The 17,935-nt window shown below is 31.7% G+C and overlaps 1 protein-coding gene across 4 annotated transcripts in view; it reads left to right on the forward strand.

Moving 5' to 3' along the window:
- Window positions 1–17,935, forward strand: part of LOC111685585 — a 241,827-nt gene that overhangs the window by 32,828 nt on the left and 191,064 nt on the right. For all 4 annotated transcript variants that reach the window (XM_046947258.1, XM_046947260.1, XM_046947257.1 and 1 more), the window contains 2 exons: window positions 3,054–7,597; window positions 7,909–8,544. In XM_046947258.1, coding sequence (XP_046803214.1) covers window positions 3,058–7,597; window positions 7,909–8,544 — 5,176 coding nt within the window. In that variant the 5' untranslated portion in view covers window positions 3,054–3,057. Of the gene's footprint in view, window positions 1–3,053; window positions 7,598–7,908; window positions 8,545–17,935 lie in introns of those variants that run through there.

The raw sequence follows: 17,935 nt of genomic DNA on the forward strand, positions 1-17,935 counted from the left end.
CTAGTTCTGTTCTAGTTCTGTTCTAGTTCTGTTCTAGTTCTGTTCTAGTTCTGTTCTAGTTCTGTTCTAGTTCTGTTCTAGTTCTGTTCTAGTTCTGTTCAAGTTTTTAAAGTGCTTTCATACATATATTAAATTCATTCTTTTGAAAAAAAACTTCTAAAAAATAAAATATGCTTTCCTTATATGGAGTATACTTTTAGGGTTTATACCTTTTATGCTGTAACATTCTTATCATCATGAAGAGACAGCATATATCTATATATGTGTGTATCTTATTCAAGGAAGGACTTATAAACATTTTTAGTATCATATCTCACATAAAACATATTGTAACATCTAACCATCTTCCAGATGTACTTGTAAAACCAGTGATGATGAATGTGAATCTACACAGTAACTCCACTCCCTTTATTCCACACAAGGTCTGATAGAGTTGTCGTATGAATATTTTATGCCATGATGAACAGTAAAAGAAATTATTTCAACCGCGACACATACATATGTACATACATACATACATACATTATGCATATCAGTATGTGCGGGAATTAAGTGAAATACTTGAATATTCATTTGCAAAATGAAAGAAAAACAAAGTATGAAGGAGTATTAAAATTTTCATATGTTTCGTATAGAATGGCATGTTCATATAAAAGTAAAACAATTTAAATAAAATATTACATGTGTAGGTTTGCTTTTTTCTTAACTGCCCCAAGTAATATTTAATCAGCGAATAAATATTATATTATCGCTTTATGTAGTTGCAATAATAGATTTTGAGATGATATGTTTTGAATAGATTTATATGACCTTGTATGAGTTTGATATTAATAGTAAAATAGTATTACAGCAAATGTAAAAAATAATTGTTTTTTTATAACTTCAGAGCAAATTTTTTTTGTTTATTTATTAATTTCCTATTTCGCGCTACTTTTCTTAATATATTACATTTTGCTATTTAAAACGATTTTTATAGCTTTACATAGAACTCATATAACTCCATAATATATACCATGACAACCAATGCTTTAAAGCTTTGCTAGAAAACATATATTTTGCTGGGTTTCTTTACAGCACCTTTAGCATTAAAGATAAAGCTTTTAAAGATTATTATGACCCACATAAGCAGTATTATTAAAACCTCTTGTATGATTTCAGAAAGTACTTTACAGTAAAAGTTCTAAAAAAAGTGTATATATATGAAATGAAAGAACAACATGTAACTCAAAACCCTTAAACTGTCATTTTTCTCGCCCAACTCTAAAGCTTATGAGCCTTATTTGTAAAACGATTATAAATGAAATAATAACAAATTTTTATACAATTTATGAGATTACAAAATGTTCATACACTTTACAGTAACGATACATGTGTTAATGTTACTTTGCAAACACATGTTCAAAGTGCTCACACATTCTAAACGTACATACAAAATTTCGTTCTACTTGCTATTTCAAGTGTTTTTCATGTTATGATATTCTTTCGAATTTCCTGTATGTTCCGTTTGTTTTTTTTTTCTTTCGCAAAAAAAAAACAAGTACGAATGAATACAAAAAAAAAAATTAAAAACTTTGTTGTACATTTAGTAGTACTAGTTGTTATTATCCTCATAAGTACTTACCAACACATATAAACTAGAAAACTAGTTTTTCAGGTAGTGACTTAAAGGTATGACATCTATGTAAAGATTGTTTCTCACAAGGTTTTCAATAATATTTCGCTTTTATAAAATTTTGGTATACAACTTTAACTCAATTCATTATTAATTCCGTAATCCGTTTATTCCTCAAGATCATATGTAGATTTTGTGCTCCCGTATTCCTTCATCAGATCATTCTATTCCATAATAAAAAATCGCTTTAGTTTAAAGCTTTGATACCAGTGATTCTGTTTTGTTCAGTTCCAGTTCAGTTCTAGTTCAGTTCTAATTCAGTTCTAGTTCAGTTCTAGTTCAGTTCTAGTTCAGTTCTAGTTCAGTTCTAGTTCAGTTCTAGTTCAGTTCTAGTTCAGTTCTAGTTCAGTTCTAGTTCAGTTCTAGTTCAGTTCTAGTTCAGTTCTAGTTCAGTTCTAGTTCAGTTCTAGTTCAGTTCTAGTTCAGTTCTAGTTCAGTTCTAGTTCAGTTCTAGTTCAGTTCTAGTTCAGTTCTAGTTCAGTTCTAGTTCAGTTCTAGTTCAGTTCTAGTTCAGTTCTAGTTCAGTTCTAGTTCAGTTGTAGTTCAGTTGTAGTTCAGTTGTAGTTCCGTTCTAGTTCTAGTTCAGTTCTGGTTCAATTCTAGTTCAGTTCTGGTTTAGTTCTAGTTCAGTTCTGGTTCAGTTCTGGTTCAGTTCTGGTTCAGTTCTAGTTTAGTTCAAGTTAAGTTCTAGTACAGTTCTAGTTCAGTTCTAGTTCAGTTCTAGTTCAGTTCTAGTTCAGTTCTAGTTCAGTTCTAGTTCAGTTCTAGTTCAGTTCTAGTTCAGTTCTAGTTCAGTTCTAGTTCAGTTCTAGTTCAGTTCTAGTTCAGTTCTAGTTCAGTTCTAGTTCAGTTCTAGTTCAGTTCTAGTTCAGTTCTAGTTCATCTCTAGTTCATCTAAAGGTTCTAGACCTTTATCGTATTATTATGTCTCTGCTCTTTACCACTTCTGCCTGTACTCGCTTTACAAAACAGTAAACTAAATACAAACAACTACAAATGCACAAGGTGGAATCGTATGTGAATATAAATCTTTGTATGTAATTGTAGAACACGAATATTACACTTGTGTTTTACGAATACTAAATACTAGTACCATTACCTACAGACATACATGGATACAAAAAAACTATACAGTGGTATTTAAAGTGTAGTTACATTTGAAGTATTGACATATGGGTTCTGTTTCCTCAACATCCTCTTCTAAAACTGTTGATATTGTTTTATTTGTGTTTGTAAATAAAACGATTGCCACATTTAGCACCGTTAAAAATGGGTTGAACAAACAAAACAAACTTTTAGTTTAACAAAATGATAAGTTTTTGTTTTCGTACTACAAATGAAACTAATTTGTGTTTTTTTTTTATTTTTTCCCATTTTTCAGGGGGATGGGACCCAAAAGACGTTTATCCGTTGCTGAGCGACAGCAACGTGCGAACGCAGCATCAGCACCTAAGAAACGTTCTACTACCGGTGGTAGTGCAAATCATTCGCCTGCTTCTCGTAAACCGAGCGGAAGTAGTTCAAGTGCTACAGCAACTGCATCAACGTCTCCCTCGAAAGAACCTCTTAAAACCAACTCACCGGCTAAGAAATCTAACAAAATTCCGGTTAAAGAGAAACCCGAAGAAATTGTGGAACCTGCAATAGATAAGTTGGATCCTAAGGAAATCAAAACTAAGGAGAAGATTGAAGAGAAAAAAGCAACCACAAGAGCTTCTTCTCGCGAGAATGTAAAAAGAGGTGCTAATGAAGCAGAAGATAAAGTAGAACCAGTAACTATACTAGCAGCCTCTAAAGACGAGCTTAAAACTTTGGATTCTAGCCACAAAGAAAAAGAGGATAACATTAGTTCCAACTCCAGCACTACTAGTAGCAGTTCTAAGCAACTGGATAAAAAGGATGGCAAACACAAAGCCATTAGCAAAATGCTTAAGAGTTTAGATATAAAAATTAGTGGTTTTGATAATTTACTGCCCAAAGAGCAGAACATACAGGAACTGGGTTTGAAATCCTCGATTTCGGAAAATGTTAAAACTAAGTCGCGGGCAGCAGCAGTAAAAGTTATAGCTTCCTTAAGTACGCCCAAACCGGTAAAAAGACCTAAAAATCCTGAAGCAGAAGAAAGAAAGAAGGCGGCACAAAAACTAAACGAAAAATCCAAAGAAAGCTCAAAATTGTCGGCAAAGGAAACGGGGAAAGAGACGACTAAGGATACTACCAAGAATACAGATAAAACTAGCCATAGTCACAAAGCAAAAGTAGTAGAGAAAACTGTTAAAATGAAAGCGAATGAAAAACATTCGACGGAAATAGAGACTTTCAAAATTAACGAAACAGCTGGAGTAGAGAAAGAAAAGAAAGTAGAAATAAATATAGTAACCTTAGAGAAGGAAAAATGCAAAGAAAAAGAGGAGGCAGCAATTACTTTAATTGAAACTAAAAAGAAAATGGCGGCTAAAAAGGCGCGAATAGATCAACAGCTTAAAGCAAAGAAATCTAATGGAAACAAAACAAAACCAGACAATCCAAAGGAGCCAGAAGAGCATAAAGAAGAGCTGAAAGAAAAAATAAATAAGGAAACAGAAAAGCAAACTAAAGAAAATACAGAAAAGCAAACAGTTAGCAAAAACATAGAAAGCAAAGATTCTCAAACAGAAACAGCTCCAAAAGAAAACTTAACAAAGGAAGAACCAAAAGCACAAATCACAGAGGAATGTCCTAAAATAAAAGATAAAATAGAAGAACCGCCTAAAACCGAAGAAATGCTCACAAAGAAAAAGTCACCAAAACATAAAACTACTCAAATAGAAGAAGAGCATAACAAAACAGAAGCAAAAGATTTGGAAAGCCTAAAATGTAAACCAGAGCAAGATAATGTTCAAGAAAATAAAGCGACTTTAGAAGAGCAGACGACTTTGAATACAAAAGAAAAACAAATAAAATCTCCCAAAAAATCACCAACACCCCAAAAACTAAACCAATCCAAAGTAGTTAACGAAACAAAGTGCAATAATATAGATGAAATTTTTGAAGAGAAAGAAGAAATACTTAAAGTGGTCATAGATTCCAATACCGATGTAGTACAAATGGAAATTGAAGAAATCTCAACTATTAAAGTAAAATCGAAAGACTTAAAGGAAGAGGAGAATGGGGCTAGTAGTTCAACACCAAAAACAAAAAAGGAAGAAGAACAGTTAAATGAATCTGAACAGAAAATTGCGGAAAACAGGGAAGTGGCAGAAAAAGAGATTAAAGAAGTCAAAATAACCAAAACGCCAGAGCTTAGTAAAGTAAACATGGAGAAGCCAATGAATATAGTGGCTCCAACTAAAACTCCTATCAGCAAAATATCGAATATAAAACAAAGATTCCAAACAAAATTCAAAGTAAATCCTATTAAAACAAAAATTTCCAAACCTCTCAAGAAACTGCAGTTAAATAAAGTTTTGACAAACAAACCTTTAATGACAGTTGAAAAGAAATTACAAACTACCAATGATGTGTACGATTTCAAATCGGGTTCAGAAGATGAGGAATTCATAAAAATGGACTTGCCTACTTTAAAGAATTTAAGAGAGTTCTCCGAAGAAGACGAGGACAAGAAAGTGCAGCAAAAGAAAACACCTATTAAAAAGGAATCTCTAAAATATGGCGGCAATAATAAAGACAAAAGTAAAAATGAGGAGTTAGTCCTGAAAGAGAAGAATAAAGAAGATGACAATGAAAAAGAAGAAAGTCTTAAGACTTTGCAAACTAAGGAGAAACTCAAAAAAGAAGATGAACTTAAGAAAAGCTCTAGCCTGCAAGGTACACCGAAAAAGGAGCAAACTGCAAAAGAAACGCCTACAAAAGTTATAAAAAGTAAACAAGAAACTCCCAGAAAAGAGAAATCAGAACAAGAGAAATCCATCAAATTCGCCGAAAGAAATTCAGAGGATAAATCAAATTCTGATGCAGCCGAAGATAAGGCAACAAAGAAATCTGTTAAGAAATCGGTTAAGTTGCCGAAAAAGGTTTTGAAAACTAATCAAAAGATTAAAACCATTAAAAAGAAACCTTTAAAACAAATAGCCAAGGTATCTAAAGTGGTAAAGAGTAAAATAACCAAGAAAAGCAAACAGAAAGCAAATAAAACAAAAATTTCTACATCTGAGGGAAGTAGTAGTGATTCTGAAGATGGTAAAAACCTTATAGTATTTAGTCAGAAAAGACATAGAATGGCTTCTTTAAATGCTTTGGCCAAAGTGCAGTGTTTATATGAAAATGAGTCAAGAACAGCTTATGAATTGGGTTTGTCTAAGGCCACCTTATTGCCGCCCAAAATCAGAACAGTTGATGAGGAAAAAGATGATGAAAAAGAAAAACAAAAAGAGAAAGATAAGGAGAAAGAAAAAGAGCTAGAAAAGGAACTAGAAAAGAAAAAAGAAAAAGAAAATGAAAAAGATAAGGAAAAAGAAAAACAAATGGATAAAGAAAAAGAGAAAGAGAAAGACAAAGAGAAGGAAAAAGATAAAGAGAAAGATAAACCTAAAGTAAGCTTTAGCAAAATAGAGGATAAACCAAAAACTAAAAAGGAAAAGAAGTTGGAGGAGAAGAAGTTGGAGGATCCCCTTAAAATAGAAGAGAGTACTAAAGAGGAAAGTGAAGAAGAACCTCCGGAAGAACCCAAGCGTGAATTGCGTAATGTACCCGGAGGTCGAGGTATAGGCAAACATTGGGAATTCGATAGCGACTGTGAATTAGATGAAATTGATATTTTACAAATGAAAAAGAAAAAATTGCAGAAGAAGAAAAAAGATAAGGAAGAAAGGTTACAACAATTAAGAGATAAAAAAGAATTGGAAAGCCTTAATACTAAAGAAGGTTCTACGGAGCAAGTGCCTATAAAGGTTAAAAGAAAATATACACGAATAAAGAAACCCCTAAAGAAGGTAGTAAAATTGGCTACTGGCAGCTCAGATGATGAAGGCAACTCTGAGTCCAGTGATAAGGAGGAAAAGGTTAAAGAGAAACTGCAAAAACTTAAAATGAACGAAGCAAAAAAGCCGCCAAAAAAACGTAAACGCATACTTAAGGAAGAACTTATAGGAGACTATAAGGGTATATTGGCGCGTAAACGTATGGCCAGTTTAAATGCCAGTGCTATAGTGGCAGCTACCTATGAAGTAGAAAGACATTTGGACCGTAATTTAGGGCAACTAAGTGGCTATGAAACCTATGAAGATGAACAGAAAACACCAAGTAAGAAAACTAAGGAAACAAAAGTGGCGTCTAAAGAAACCAAACCCAAAATAGCAGCTACTACCACGGCTACTGTAACTACAACTAATAATACAGCCACCACCTCTACTTCTAGCTCTACTAATCTTACTTCCAATACTACAGCTAATACTTCTTCAAACTCTACCACCATTCCCACGCCAACTGCTAAAGAAATTTACAAAAACTCTCCTGCTAAAGTGGCAACAGCTACCAGTGATTCCAAGCCTACGGCTCCTCATACACCGACCAAAGTGGAAAAACCCACAAATATTTGTGAAGAGAGCAATGATTCGAAGTACTCTAAAGAAACCAAAGAAACTAATACTGATACTACTACCACTACTACTTCCACTTCGTCGGGTAGTAGTAGCACTACCAATAGCACTAAAGATGCTAAAGATTCCAGTCGTCCTACCTCGTCGAGTGTAGTTATTGTCCAGGATACTGATGTTACCATAACGGGTGTCTATGTTAATTCATCGACGGGTTCTAGCCAAGAGGCCTATTGTAAAATGCAATATCGTGTACAATCTAGTGTAACGGAAGAACGTCTGGTGCGTCCTGGTTCTACAGAACCGCCACCTAAATCCTATACTCCTTTAAGTGCTTTGTCGAGTATGTTGCCGCCAGGTGCTACCGCTGCTGCAGGAGTAGTTAGTGAAGGTAAGTTGTGTTGTTAATGTTTATTGTAATGGGAAGAATGTAAGACTAGACTATATACTAGACTATAGACTAGACTACAGAGTAGACTATAGACAAGACTTTAGACTAGACTGTATACTATACTATAGACACAACTATAGACTAGACTATAGAAAAGACTATAGACAAGGCTATAGACTATACTTTATACTAGACTATAGACTTTACTATATACTAGACGACAAACTAGACTATATATAAGACTTTAGACTATATTATTGACTAAGCTATAGACGCTACTATACAAATTTCGCTTTATAATCGATTTTCAGGTCATTCAACTGCCACACCACCCCCAGCACCCACTGCTAATGCCACACAATCTTCTGCAGGCGCATCTTTAAGTGAAACTCTCAACGCTGCCGCTGGTCTTTACAATCCGGCCGATCTTGGTATACACACCGAACAAGGTCCCCTCGATCATCATGGACCACCACCACCATCTTATGCTGCCGCAGCGGCTGCAGCAGCTGCTGCCTATCATGCCCACCACATGTCTCCTCATGGTGCTGGTCATCATCAACATCAGTACGCTCACTCACATGTTCATCATCAGTATCAACAGGCGGCTGGCGATCATCATGGTATGCCTCCACCACCACATCATTATGGTGGCTCAGGGCCGCCACCATCACATTATGGTCAACCACCTCCACCGCCGGGTGGACATTGTGAGGCTGGTTCACCACCACCTACATATCGTGCCAGTAGTACTTATGGCTCAAATCTTTCCGGACCTACGGGACAATCCGCAGCACTACCCTCTGCCATGGGTAGTGGCGGTGCTTTTTGTCCTACCAACGTTCATCTGCAACAACAACATCAACAACAGCAACTAGCACAACAGTCATCACAAAGTGCAGCACAACAGCAGGCAGGAGCTCAAGCCTCAGCGAATGAAACAAGTGGTAAGTGAGAGAGATTTTTTTGTATAATTTTACTTAAAATATAGTTTTTGATGAAATATCAAATTGTAAGGGGAGAAAAGTTATTGATTAATTACAACACTGTCTACCTGTAATGCAAAAAATATATAGAGTAGTTATTTCAAAAATATGTTACAATCAAATAATTGCTGGGATCATGGGTGAAACAGTTAAGTAAATTATTTTGCAATTCAAATTTTATTCACACCTAAATGCAAACTGTAGCAAAACTCCAAACATTATGAATTTCGAAGAATTTCAACGTTTTGCATTTACAATTATTTTAATTAATTATTTGATGTTAATCTTTAAATTATTATCAAAATCATTGCATACAACACTACAACACACAAACAGAAAATACGATGACAACCTATAGGTCACTTAAGTAACAAAATATCCTTTTAATAGTCTTAGAGAAATAATAACAATAAAAAAGATGCAATCACTATACGACATGACTCTGAATATGGAAATTAGTTTATGTCAAACAACAATTCCCAAAATACCATTTAAATTAATACAAATATTAAAATCAAGTTTGACCATAAATTAACAAAATGGTCAACTTCAAAATATTTACAAAATATGTTTAAGATTGAAAAGGACACAAAAGGAGAAAGAAGGATTTTAATAAGGAAATGAATGAGTTGGGTTTCGGCTACTACAATGTTTATGTTGTTGAAGTTATTATTATAATAAAAGTTGTGGAAAATTATTTGTGGGTTATTTCTAGAAAATTTACACAAAAGCCTTAAATGGACAATGTTTATGCTCTTACTTATTAAATTTATTGTAATGCTGTAATGTTGAAGTTGATGTGACCACAACAAAACATTATGTTTCGAATTACTACTTGTGGCACTTAATGAAAAACCAACATAATCTCAAAATACAGTCAATCAAAATGTTGTGTATACAGACGAAAGATTTTAATGATTTTAAGAACTGTTAAGGGATAAATGTCAAAGTATGGGGAATAAAGTGTATGAACTAACAGTCTTGGGAAAAGGAAGTTAACTCATTGCTAATCGTAACAATAATAAACAAAGTTTAAGCAGATTTTTTAGGTAAATACGCCTGTTTATAAAGTAATAAGCGTATATTTTCAGTTTATCAAAATTTTCTTGCTAAAAAAAATCTATTTTTTGATCAGAAATATGAGTTTTATGATTAGAATAAGGAGTTAGAACTCCTTTCATACGCTACACCACTGTAGTGGGGAGGGTATGATGCGTTCGTGCCGATGTTTGTAACATCAAAAACTATTGGTCCTTCACTCTCTTTAAAGTATACCAATCGGCTCAGAATGAGCCCATGAGTTACAACTCCTTTTTATACTCTTCACCACTGTAGTGAGCGTATGATGCGTTCGTGCCGATGTTTGTAACATTCAAAACTATTGATCATTTACTATCTTTAAAGTATGCCAATCGGCTCAGAATGAGCCCATGTCCGTCCATCCGTCCGTCCGTCTGTCTGTGTGTCCATGTCAACTTTGTCGAAATTTTCAAGATAATTTTATAAAATTTGTCAAATACTTTTTTTTGGCTCAACGCTATTGAGAATGATTAAAATCGTTCCATTATTTCGCCTTGCCCCCATACAACCTTACCACCCGAATCCCCCGGGGGCACGTTGCCTTGATGAAAGACCCCCACCTTAGTGTTATTGCAATGTCGGGGAAAAAAGCTCTACCAGTACTTCTTATCTGCCAGGACTACAAACTGGTGATGTCACTTTATTCCTTGGACATTCCTTGGAATGATTTGACATGTGGTCGAACCAGAGAACCACATAATCTGGTATTACGGGTGGTTGAGGTTCCTCTGGGATCCACGTAGTAGCTGTGGTTTGAACACAAATTCGCGAGAAGAATGAGGAGAATAAATAAAGGGGTATACGGTTTTTGCCAGCCCGTACCAGTTGATCCTTATGTATCTTCTACAAATTTTGACTTCCTTTAAGATTTTCCAAAAATATATTTCACAAATCTCTACAAAATATCTAGTATACTCCTAACAAAACATGAAACTTAATTAAATATTAAATATAGTATTCATGATTTATTTGTGCAAAAATAAACACAACAAATTCTACAACACAAAACGATAAACTACTTCATGAATAAAACTTTATTTATTTGTAAATGAGAAGAGTATATTAAGATATCATATATAAACACACATACAAATAAATACACAACACAATTTCCTTCCATAAACTCTAATACAAAGATACAATTATTGTGATACAAACAATTAAACATATGTTGAGCTAAATAAAATAATCATATACACAGACAATGATAGTTGGACAAACAATTAAACAATCCGTATTAGAAACAAAGTACCAGATACTAAAATATACACACATACATAGACATTCTAAATAAATAATTGAGTGAATAAAATTAAAATCTACTTAAAAGGCCTCTAAAGGATTTTCAAACATGTGTATGTTTGAATGATGATAGAGAGAGAGAGGGACAGTTTCAACTTGTAGATATGTTTGTATGTTGGCAAATCCTTGTTGGAAATGGACAATATGCCACTTGTGTAATATTATGGTATAATTTCTTGGATGAAGTTGCACAGATTATACTATAGCTGCTAGTTTTTGTTGTTGCAACAGTTCGACTGTGGCCGATACTTCATTCCTGTGGAAAAAACTTTCAATTGATATAGTTGTCGCTTAATTGACAATATTTTGCAGAGTATGACTCAAGTCATTTCTGATCGGAGATCCAATTGTCTTGGAAAAGAGAATACAGTTGCCACATTCTTGCCTGTACTAACCATAGGACTACAGGTCATAATCATTATCCGTTAGGAGTTTAATGGATCATGTTCGGCTTTATGTAAAATGTATTTTCAGTATTTGTAGGTTAATCTAATTCAGATTGATCTCGTATCTTTTGCGATCTTGCACCTATGATGTTAATATGTTAGCTTGGTGGATTTGTATTTCTTTTTGTCTTGTTTGAAATACTCTTTCCTTTAGACAGAGGGAATAATACATATAAACGCCTGGTATCAAGTTGACACCAAAATGTTTATAATTTTTCAATAACATCCGTAGACAATATACAGTTACAAATCCATTGTCTGAATGTTAATAAAAGTTGTAAGCTTACTATTGGCAACGGATTCTTTGTACTTGATCTGTGTACTCCATGCAGACTTTTTAATGGAGGATCATCAAATAAATACAGAAGAATTTGAAATATCAATAATTATCTAAAATGTTAAATATGCCACGAAAATTATTGAATTTCACACCAACTTATAGTAATAAAATTTTCTCTCATACCTTATACAACCTCATACAAATAAACATTTAGATAGAGACTTCGATAATGATGATGGTGTTATGATGTTACCGATTGATAATAATGCAACAAGTTCTACATACTATTTGTGCAACATTTAGGCATCATTTCATTAAGGTGCTACACCCATTGTCCAAACACCTATTTGAAGTTGATACTTTGGTTTCACAGCTAATACACACGTACATACAATACATATTCGTACAAATGGTTATGTATTTTTAGGTAAAGTGTGTAAAAATATTTACCACTTTCTAACCATTCTATCATGTATATGTGATTGTGTGTGTGTGAATGTGTATTTTCTTTGTTGTTTTTGAACCACATTTGGTCAAATGTTTTACTATTGATTATGGTGTTAAATGCTTGACAAGTCAACGGATGTATACATTTTAGTAGAGTGGGAGAGAGGAAGAGAGATACTACTGGTATCAATGGTGTGATCAGACATGGAACACTAAAGTTTTGAAATCACTCTAAGCAACTTACAAAAAAGTTGAACTTTTTTGGGTTAAAGGTATTTATTTTAAAGATCGTTGAACTTTTTTGATGTGTATTGATCATTTTTGATAAAAAATGGAAAAGTGTATACGTGATAGAGTTAAAGGACATTTTATATAAAATTACTTGAAAATTCTCTTCATACATATGTGATCACTATTAAACGTATATTTACGAAGTTATAAGCGATATTTGAGATTTATATATAAAAACTCGAATTTTTGGTCAGAAATATGAGTGATTACAAATCGTGCTTATTTTCTCCATTGAACGCATATTTAGAAAGTTATAATCGATTTTAGATTATCTGATATTTCTCTATAAAAACTTCGATTTTTCTATGATTTTGTCTGCTGATACATAGTAACTTTTTTGATGCAATATTTAAATGCTTACAGATTTTCACTATTTTCCTCCCACAACATATTTCAGGTTTTTCTTATATTGGTTGGAAAATATGAATGATCGCAGATTTTCAAATATAAGGATCTGCAGAAGATTTTAGGTTTTTCATATCAAATTATTGAATTGATCACTAACAAAAGCCAAAATCTAGGTTCAACAGAAACTTAAAGTGATCGCAAAATTTTAATAATTTCTCAATTGAAGCGTTACTGCAGCCGATATTTTTTATAAAATATTATGAATGATCGTAGTTTTTGATGTTTTCACATATAATGTATTTTTACTGGTGATCACTGATTTTAGATATTTTCTCAATTGCTACAAAATAATAATGTTTATTCTCTTCTTTTTAATAGAAACGCTTCTCAATTAAAGCGTTATTAGGGGATCTACAACCGATTTTTTATGAAATATTATGAATGATCGCAGATTTTGATGTTTTTACAAATGACGTAATTTTCCTGATGATCACTGACTTTAGCTATTTTCTCAATTATAGGGATCTACACATGCACCTTTTTTTTGTTACAAAAAATAGTATTTATTATTTTCTTTTTGATAGAAAGTTAAAGCGATCACTGATCAATTAAAGCGATTTTCAGTGATCCCAGTTATTTTCTCAATTGCATGGATCTACAAAAGATCTTTTTTTTGTTACAAAAAAAAAAAAAAAAAAAAAATAGTAATTATATTTTTGATAGAAAGTTTAGGTGATCATTTCTCAATTGAAGCGTTTTTTTGCATTTACAGCCGATTTTGAGTGGTTGCAGCTAATTTCTCAATTGCAGGGATCTACACACGATCTCTTTATTGTTACAAAATAATATTCTTTTTGATAGAAAGTTGAGATGATCACTTCTCAATTGCAACCGATTTTTTTTTATAAAATTATGAGTGATCGCTGTTTTTTGTTATTTTAGCAATATTTTCCCAATTGCAGGGATCTACAGACGATCTCTTTATTGTTACAAAATAATAATATTTATTATTATTATTTTTTTTTTTTTTTGATAGAAAGTTGAGATGATCACTTCTCAATTGAAGCGTTATTTAGGCATTTACAGCCGATTTTGATTGATCGCAGCTATTTTCTCAATTGCAGAGATCTACACAAGATCCCTTTATTGTTACAAAATAATATTCTTTTTGATAGAAAGTTGAGATGATCACTTCTCAACTGAAGCGTTATTTAAGCATTTGCAGCCGATTTTTTTTATAAAACTGTAAGTGGTCGCAGTTTTTTGCTATTTCAAAAATGGATTTCATATGTTGTTTTTATTCTTTTCTTTTTCATAGAAAGTTGAAGCGATCACTTCTCAATTGAAGCATTTGCAGACAATTTTTTTTAATAAAGTTATGAGTGATCGCAATTGATTTCATATGAATATCTATGCTTCATGGAAAATTTAATTGATCACTTAATTTAGTTAAAGATTTTTCATATGTATTACATTTTCCAAACCTGCATAGGACTAAAACAAGAGTATGTATTTTGAATTGCATGTGTGTGTTTGGTGTATATCTTTTGCATGGTGTCAACATGACACTTTTGTATGCAAATAGAAATAGCCAAAAACGCCCGGATAAATAATTTAAAAGGGGGTGGTGAAACGTGGCCTATGATAACTAATATTTACAAAGGATAAATTTTGCTGGTTTAAGGCGGCTGCCAAAACAGCCCGAAAACAATTGCTGCATTATTTTGGTAGTTTGGGCTAAATAGGGTTAATTAGGGTGAGCTATTAACTAACTGATGGGCAGGATATGATGGGCATATGTTAAACGTTAGGAAGAGCATATTACTAAAATTAGCCACAGAATTAAAACAATAGTTTTAATATTATTATAATAAACTTTAATATTTTCTTTAATATCTTTTAACTTCAGCCCTTTTTAAACTTTTAATTTCTATAGTTTTCTTTATAGTCCTTCATTGGGTCTAACACATAGTTAACTTTTTAATTAAAAGTATCAGTCTTTTGTGTAAATATTTATTAAAAAACAAAAAAAGAAAAGGAGAAAACTACTTAAAACTAAAAGTTATAATCGTCATCATCACAATAATAATTACCTTTATTGATTATAATCAACAAGAAAACTGTCTTGGGCGTGACAATAGATTCTTGAGTAATTCCTTTTTACAATAAAAGTCCTCATAATTGTAATGATAAAGTTTTATTATTACATTTTGCCAACAATACTTTACAATTAACTTGAGTAGAGAATCTTTTTTACTCTTTTTTTTTGAAAAATTCATTGTTTTTTATTTCTCTTATTTAAGGTTATAATTGACTTTATACTTTAAGCTGCAGCAAGTTCAAAGTATCAGTTTGAGTTAAAGTTTTTATTCTAACGAATACTAAAGTATTTATGAGTATATATTTATATTATTATCCTGCTTTCTATACTAACTAAATAACTTACTTATTTTGATGATTTTAATATAAAGTTTTCTAAAACTTCAAGTGGTTTCTTAGAGCAGCAGAGTGATATCGGGGTGTGCAGGAATGCTAAAAAACTTTTTTCTTCTTATTTTTTAGTTATTTTCTTTTATTTTCTTTTCAAAACTATTATTGAATATGTTTTTCCTTACGTATGGTTGTCAGTTGTTAAACACTCATATTGAACAATTCGTCTCGTTTCTAAATATTTTTCCAATACATATTTTCCGGAAGATTATCTAGGAAAATATTATTGTTGGTTTGGGTTTAAGAATTGATAAAAAGGAATATTATTTAAAAAGTAGAAAATTGTTAGAGTAAAACTTGTTTGAGGATTAAAGAAATACCCTAGAAACATGTTTAGAATTTTATGGATTGCAACATTTGTGTTTCTTCTTTTTTTTTTAATTAAACCTTTTAGAATTTATAGAACTTTAAGAGTTTTTTAAATAGAGAGACATTACAATACATAGGCAAATTGTTGCGTTTCTTAAGGATGTAAAGTAAATTTTAGGTTTTGCATAGAAATATTGATATTTAATGGAATAGATCACTGTACTAAGCTTATTTTTCCATTTAAACGTGTTTTAACGAAGTTATAAGCAATTTTAGTATCAATATGATTTTTGACCAAAAAATCGATTTTTGAAGATTAATAAGAGTGATTACAAAATAAGCTTATTTTTCCAGTTAAACGTGTTTTAACGAAGTTATAAGCAATTTTAGTTTCTATATGATTTTTGACCAAAAAATCGATTTTTTGAAGAATAATAAGAGTGATCACAAAATAAGCTTATTTTTCCATTTAAACGTGTTTTAACGAAGTTATAAGCGGTTTTACTTTCTATATGATTTTTGACCAAAAAATCGATTTTTGAAGAATAATAAGAGCGATCACAAAATAAGCTTATTTTTCCATTTAAACGTGTTTTAACAAAGTTATAAGCGATTTTAGTTTCTATATAGTTTTTGTCCAATAAGATCGGTTTTTGAAGGATAATAAGAGTGATCACAAAATAAGCTTATTTTTTCATTTAAACGTGTTTTAACAAAGTTATAAGCGATTTTAGTTTCTATATAGTTTTTGTCCAAAAAGATCGGTTTTTGAAGGATAATAGGAGTGATCTCTAAATAAGGTTTTTTTTTCCTTTTAAACGTGTTTTAACGAAGTTGTAAGCATTTTTAGTGATCGCAAAATAAGCTCATTTTTCAATTTAAAATCGGTTTAACGTAGTTATATGCAACTTTAGTTTTCTTAAGTTTTTTGATTTTATTTTTCGTACAAAAATAATTTTTAATGGAAAATTGAAGAGATCGTAGATTTTAACAATTTTGGAAACTTTTAAATGCAACCACCTATAAAGTTAAACATAAATCTTCACCCACAAACTTATGAATCTTTAGAAATCAACAACATCACTAGTAAAAACAAACACAACACGTGTGAAAGAATTAGAAAACATCCAAGTTAGACAATGAATGAATGTGTAGAATATAGTGTAAATAAAAATCATCAAAAAAAGTAAACTTAAAACCGGAAAAGGATGCAGCAGAAGAAAACTTACAAAAGAAAATATACTAAAAAATAGAGATAAAACAAAAAGAAAATATAACTTTTGTGAAAAAAGCGACTATGACTCTTGTAGGTATTCGGGTTTATGGTCTGAGCAATAGCCCAACAACAACTTTATGGCTGATGGGTTAAAAGCACAACACGATTTAATAAAACATGGTGTCGTTCGTTCAACATCGTTTTATTAAACTTTATTTGCTTTTTTTACAAATTATTTATATCTTTTTTTTCCAACATAAACTTTATAACAGTTTTCTTTTTCTTCATCCGTTTTCTTAGTTTTATTAAATTGTTTTAAGTTCTTTCTGGAATTTAAACTTTATTTTTATTGCAACTAAATATAAATAAATGAGTAACAAAAAAATAGAAAAAAGAAATAAAAAAAATAAGAAGAATAGTAAGAAGGAATGTTATATGAAATGAATTGCAAACACTTTGAACTCTTTTAGACACATAGTTACATGTGTAGAGGAAAATAGGGGCTTGTGGATTGGCCTCTAACTATTTTCTTGTATTTAACTGTTAGTTTTATTGGAAGGAAAGTTGTGTTGAGCTTGCATGTGTTGCAAAAGTATTTAAAAAAACCTTTAAATGTTGTATTTTTTTGCTCTTGTCACTTCTACTACTCTTTACAAGTTAAGTGTATATGTAACACTTGAAAACTGTAACAACTTTATTTAGCAATTTCCTTAGAGTATTAAATTAATTTTGAGAAAAAATAAGACGTGAAATACATATGTATGTATTTTTGACATTAAATGGAAAAACTAAAAATTGTTACATATTTCAAAAATTTTGGTAGAAAAGTGATTACAGATATTTTCTATATATACATTACACTATAGTCGGCACTATAATCAATACCAAAATCTATTATACAGTTTTATCTTTAGTCAACTAAAGTAGGCTCTATAGACGCCTATGGTCGACTATATTGTTTGACACTGTAATCGAATTTATAGTCGACTCTACAGTCGAGTTTATAGTTGACTCTAAAGTCGACTCTATGGTCGACTCTATAGTCGAGTATATGGTCGACTCTATAGTCGAGTCAATAGTCGACTCTATAGTCGAGCCTATGATCGACTCTATACTCGAGCCTATGATCGACTCTATAGTCGA

Source organism: Lucilia cuprina, chromosome 3, assembly GCF_022045245.1.
Source record: "Lucilia cuprina isolate Lc7/37 chromosome 3, ASM2204524v1, whole genome shotgun sequence".
Classification (NCBI taxonomy): domain Eukaryota; kingdom Metazoa; phylum Arthropoda; class Insecta; order Diptera; family Calliphoridae; genus Lucilia; species Lucilia cuprina.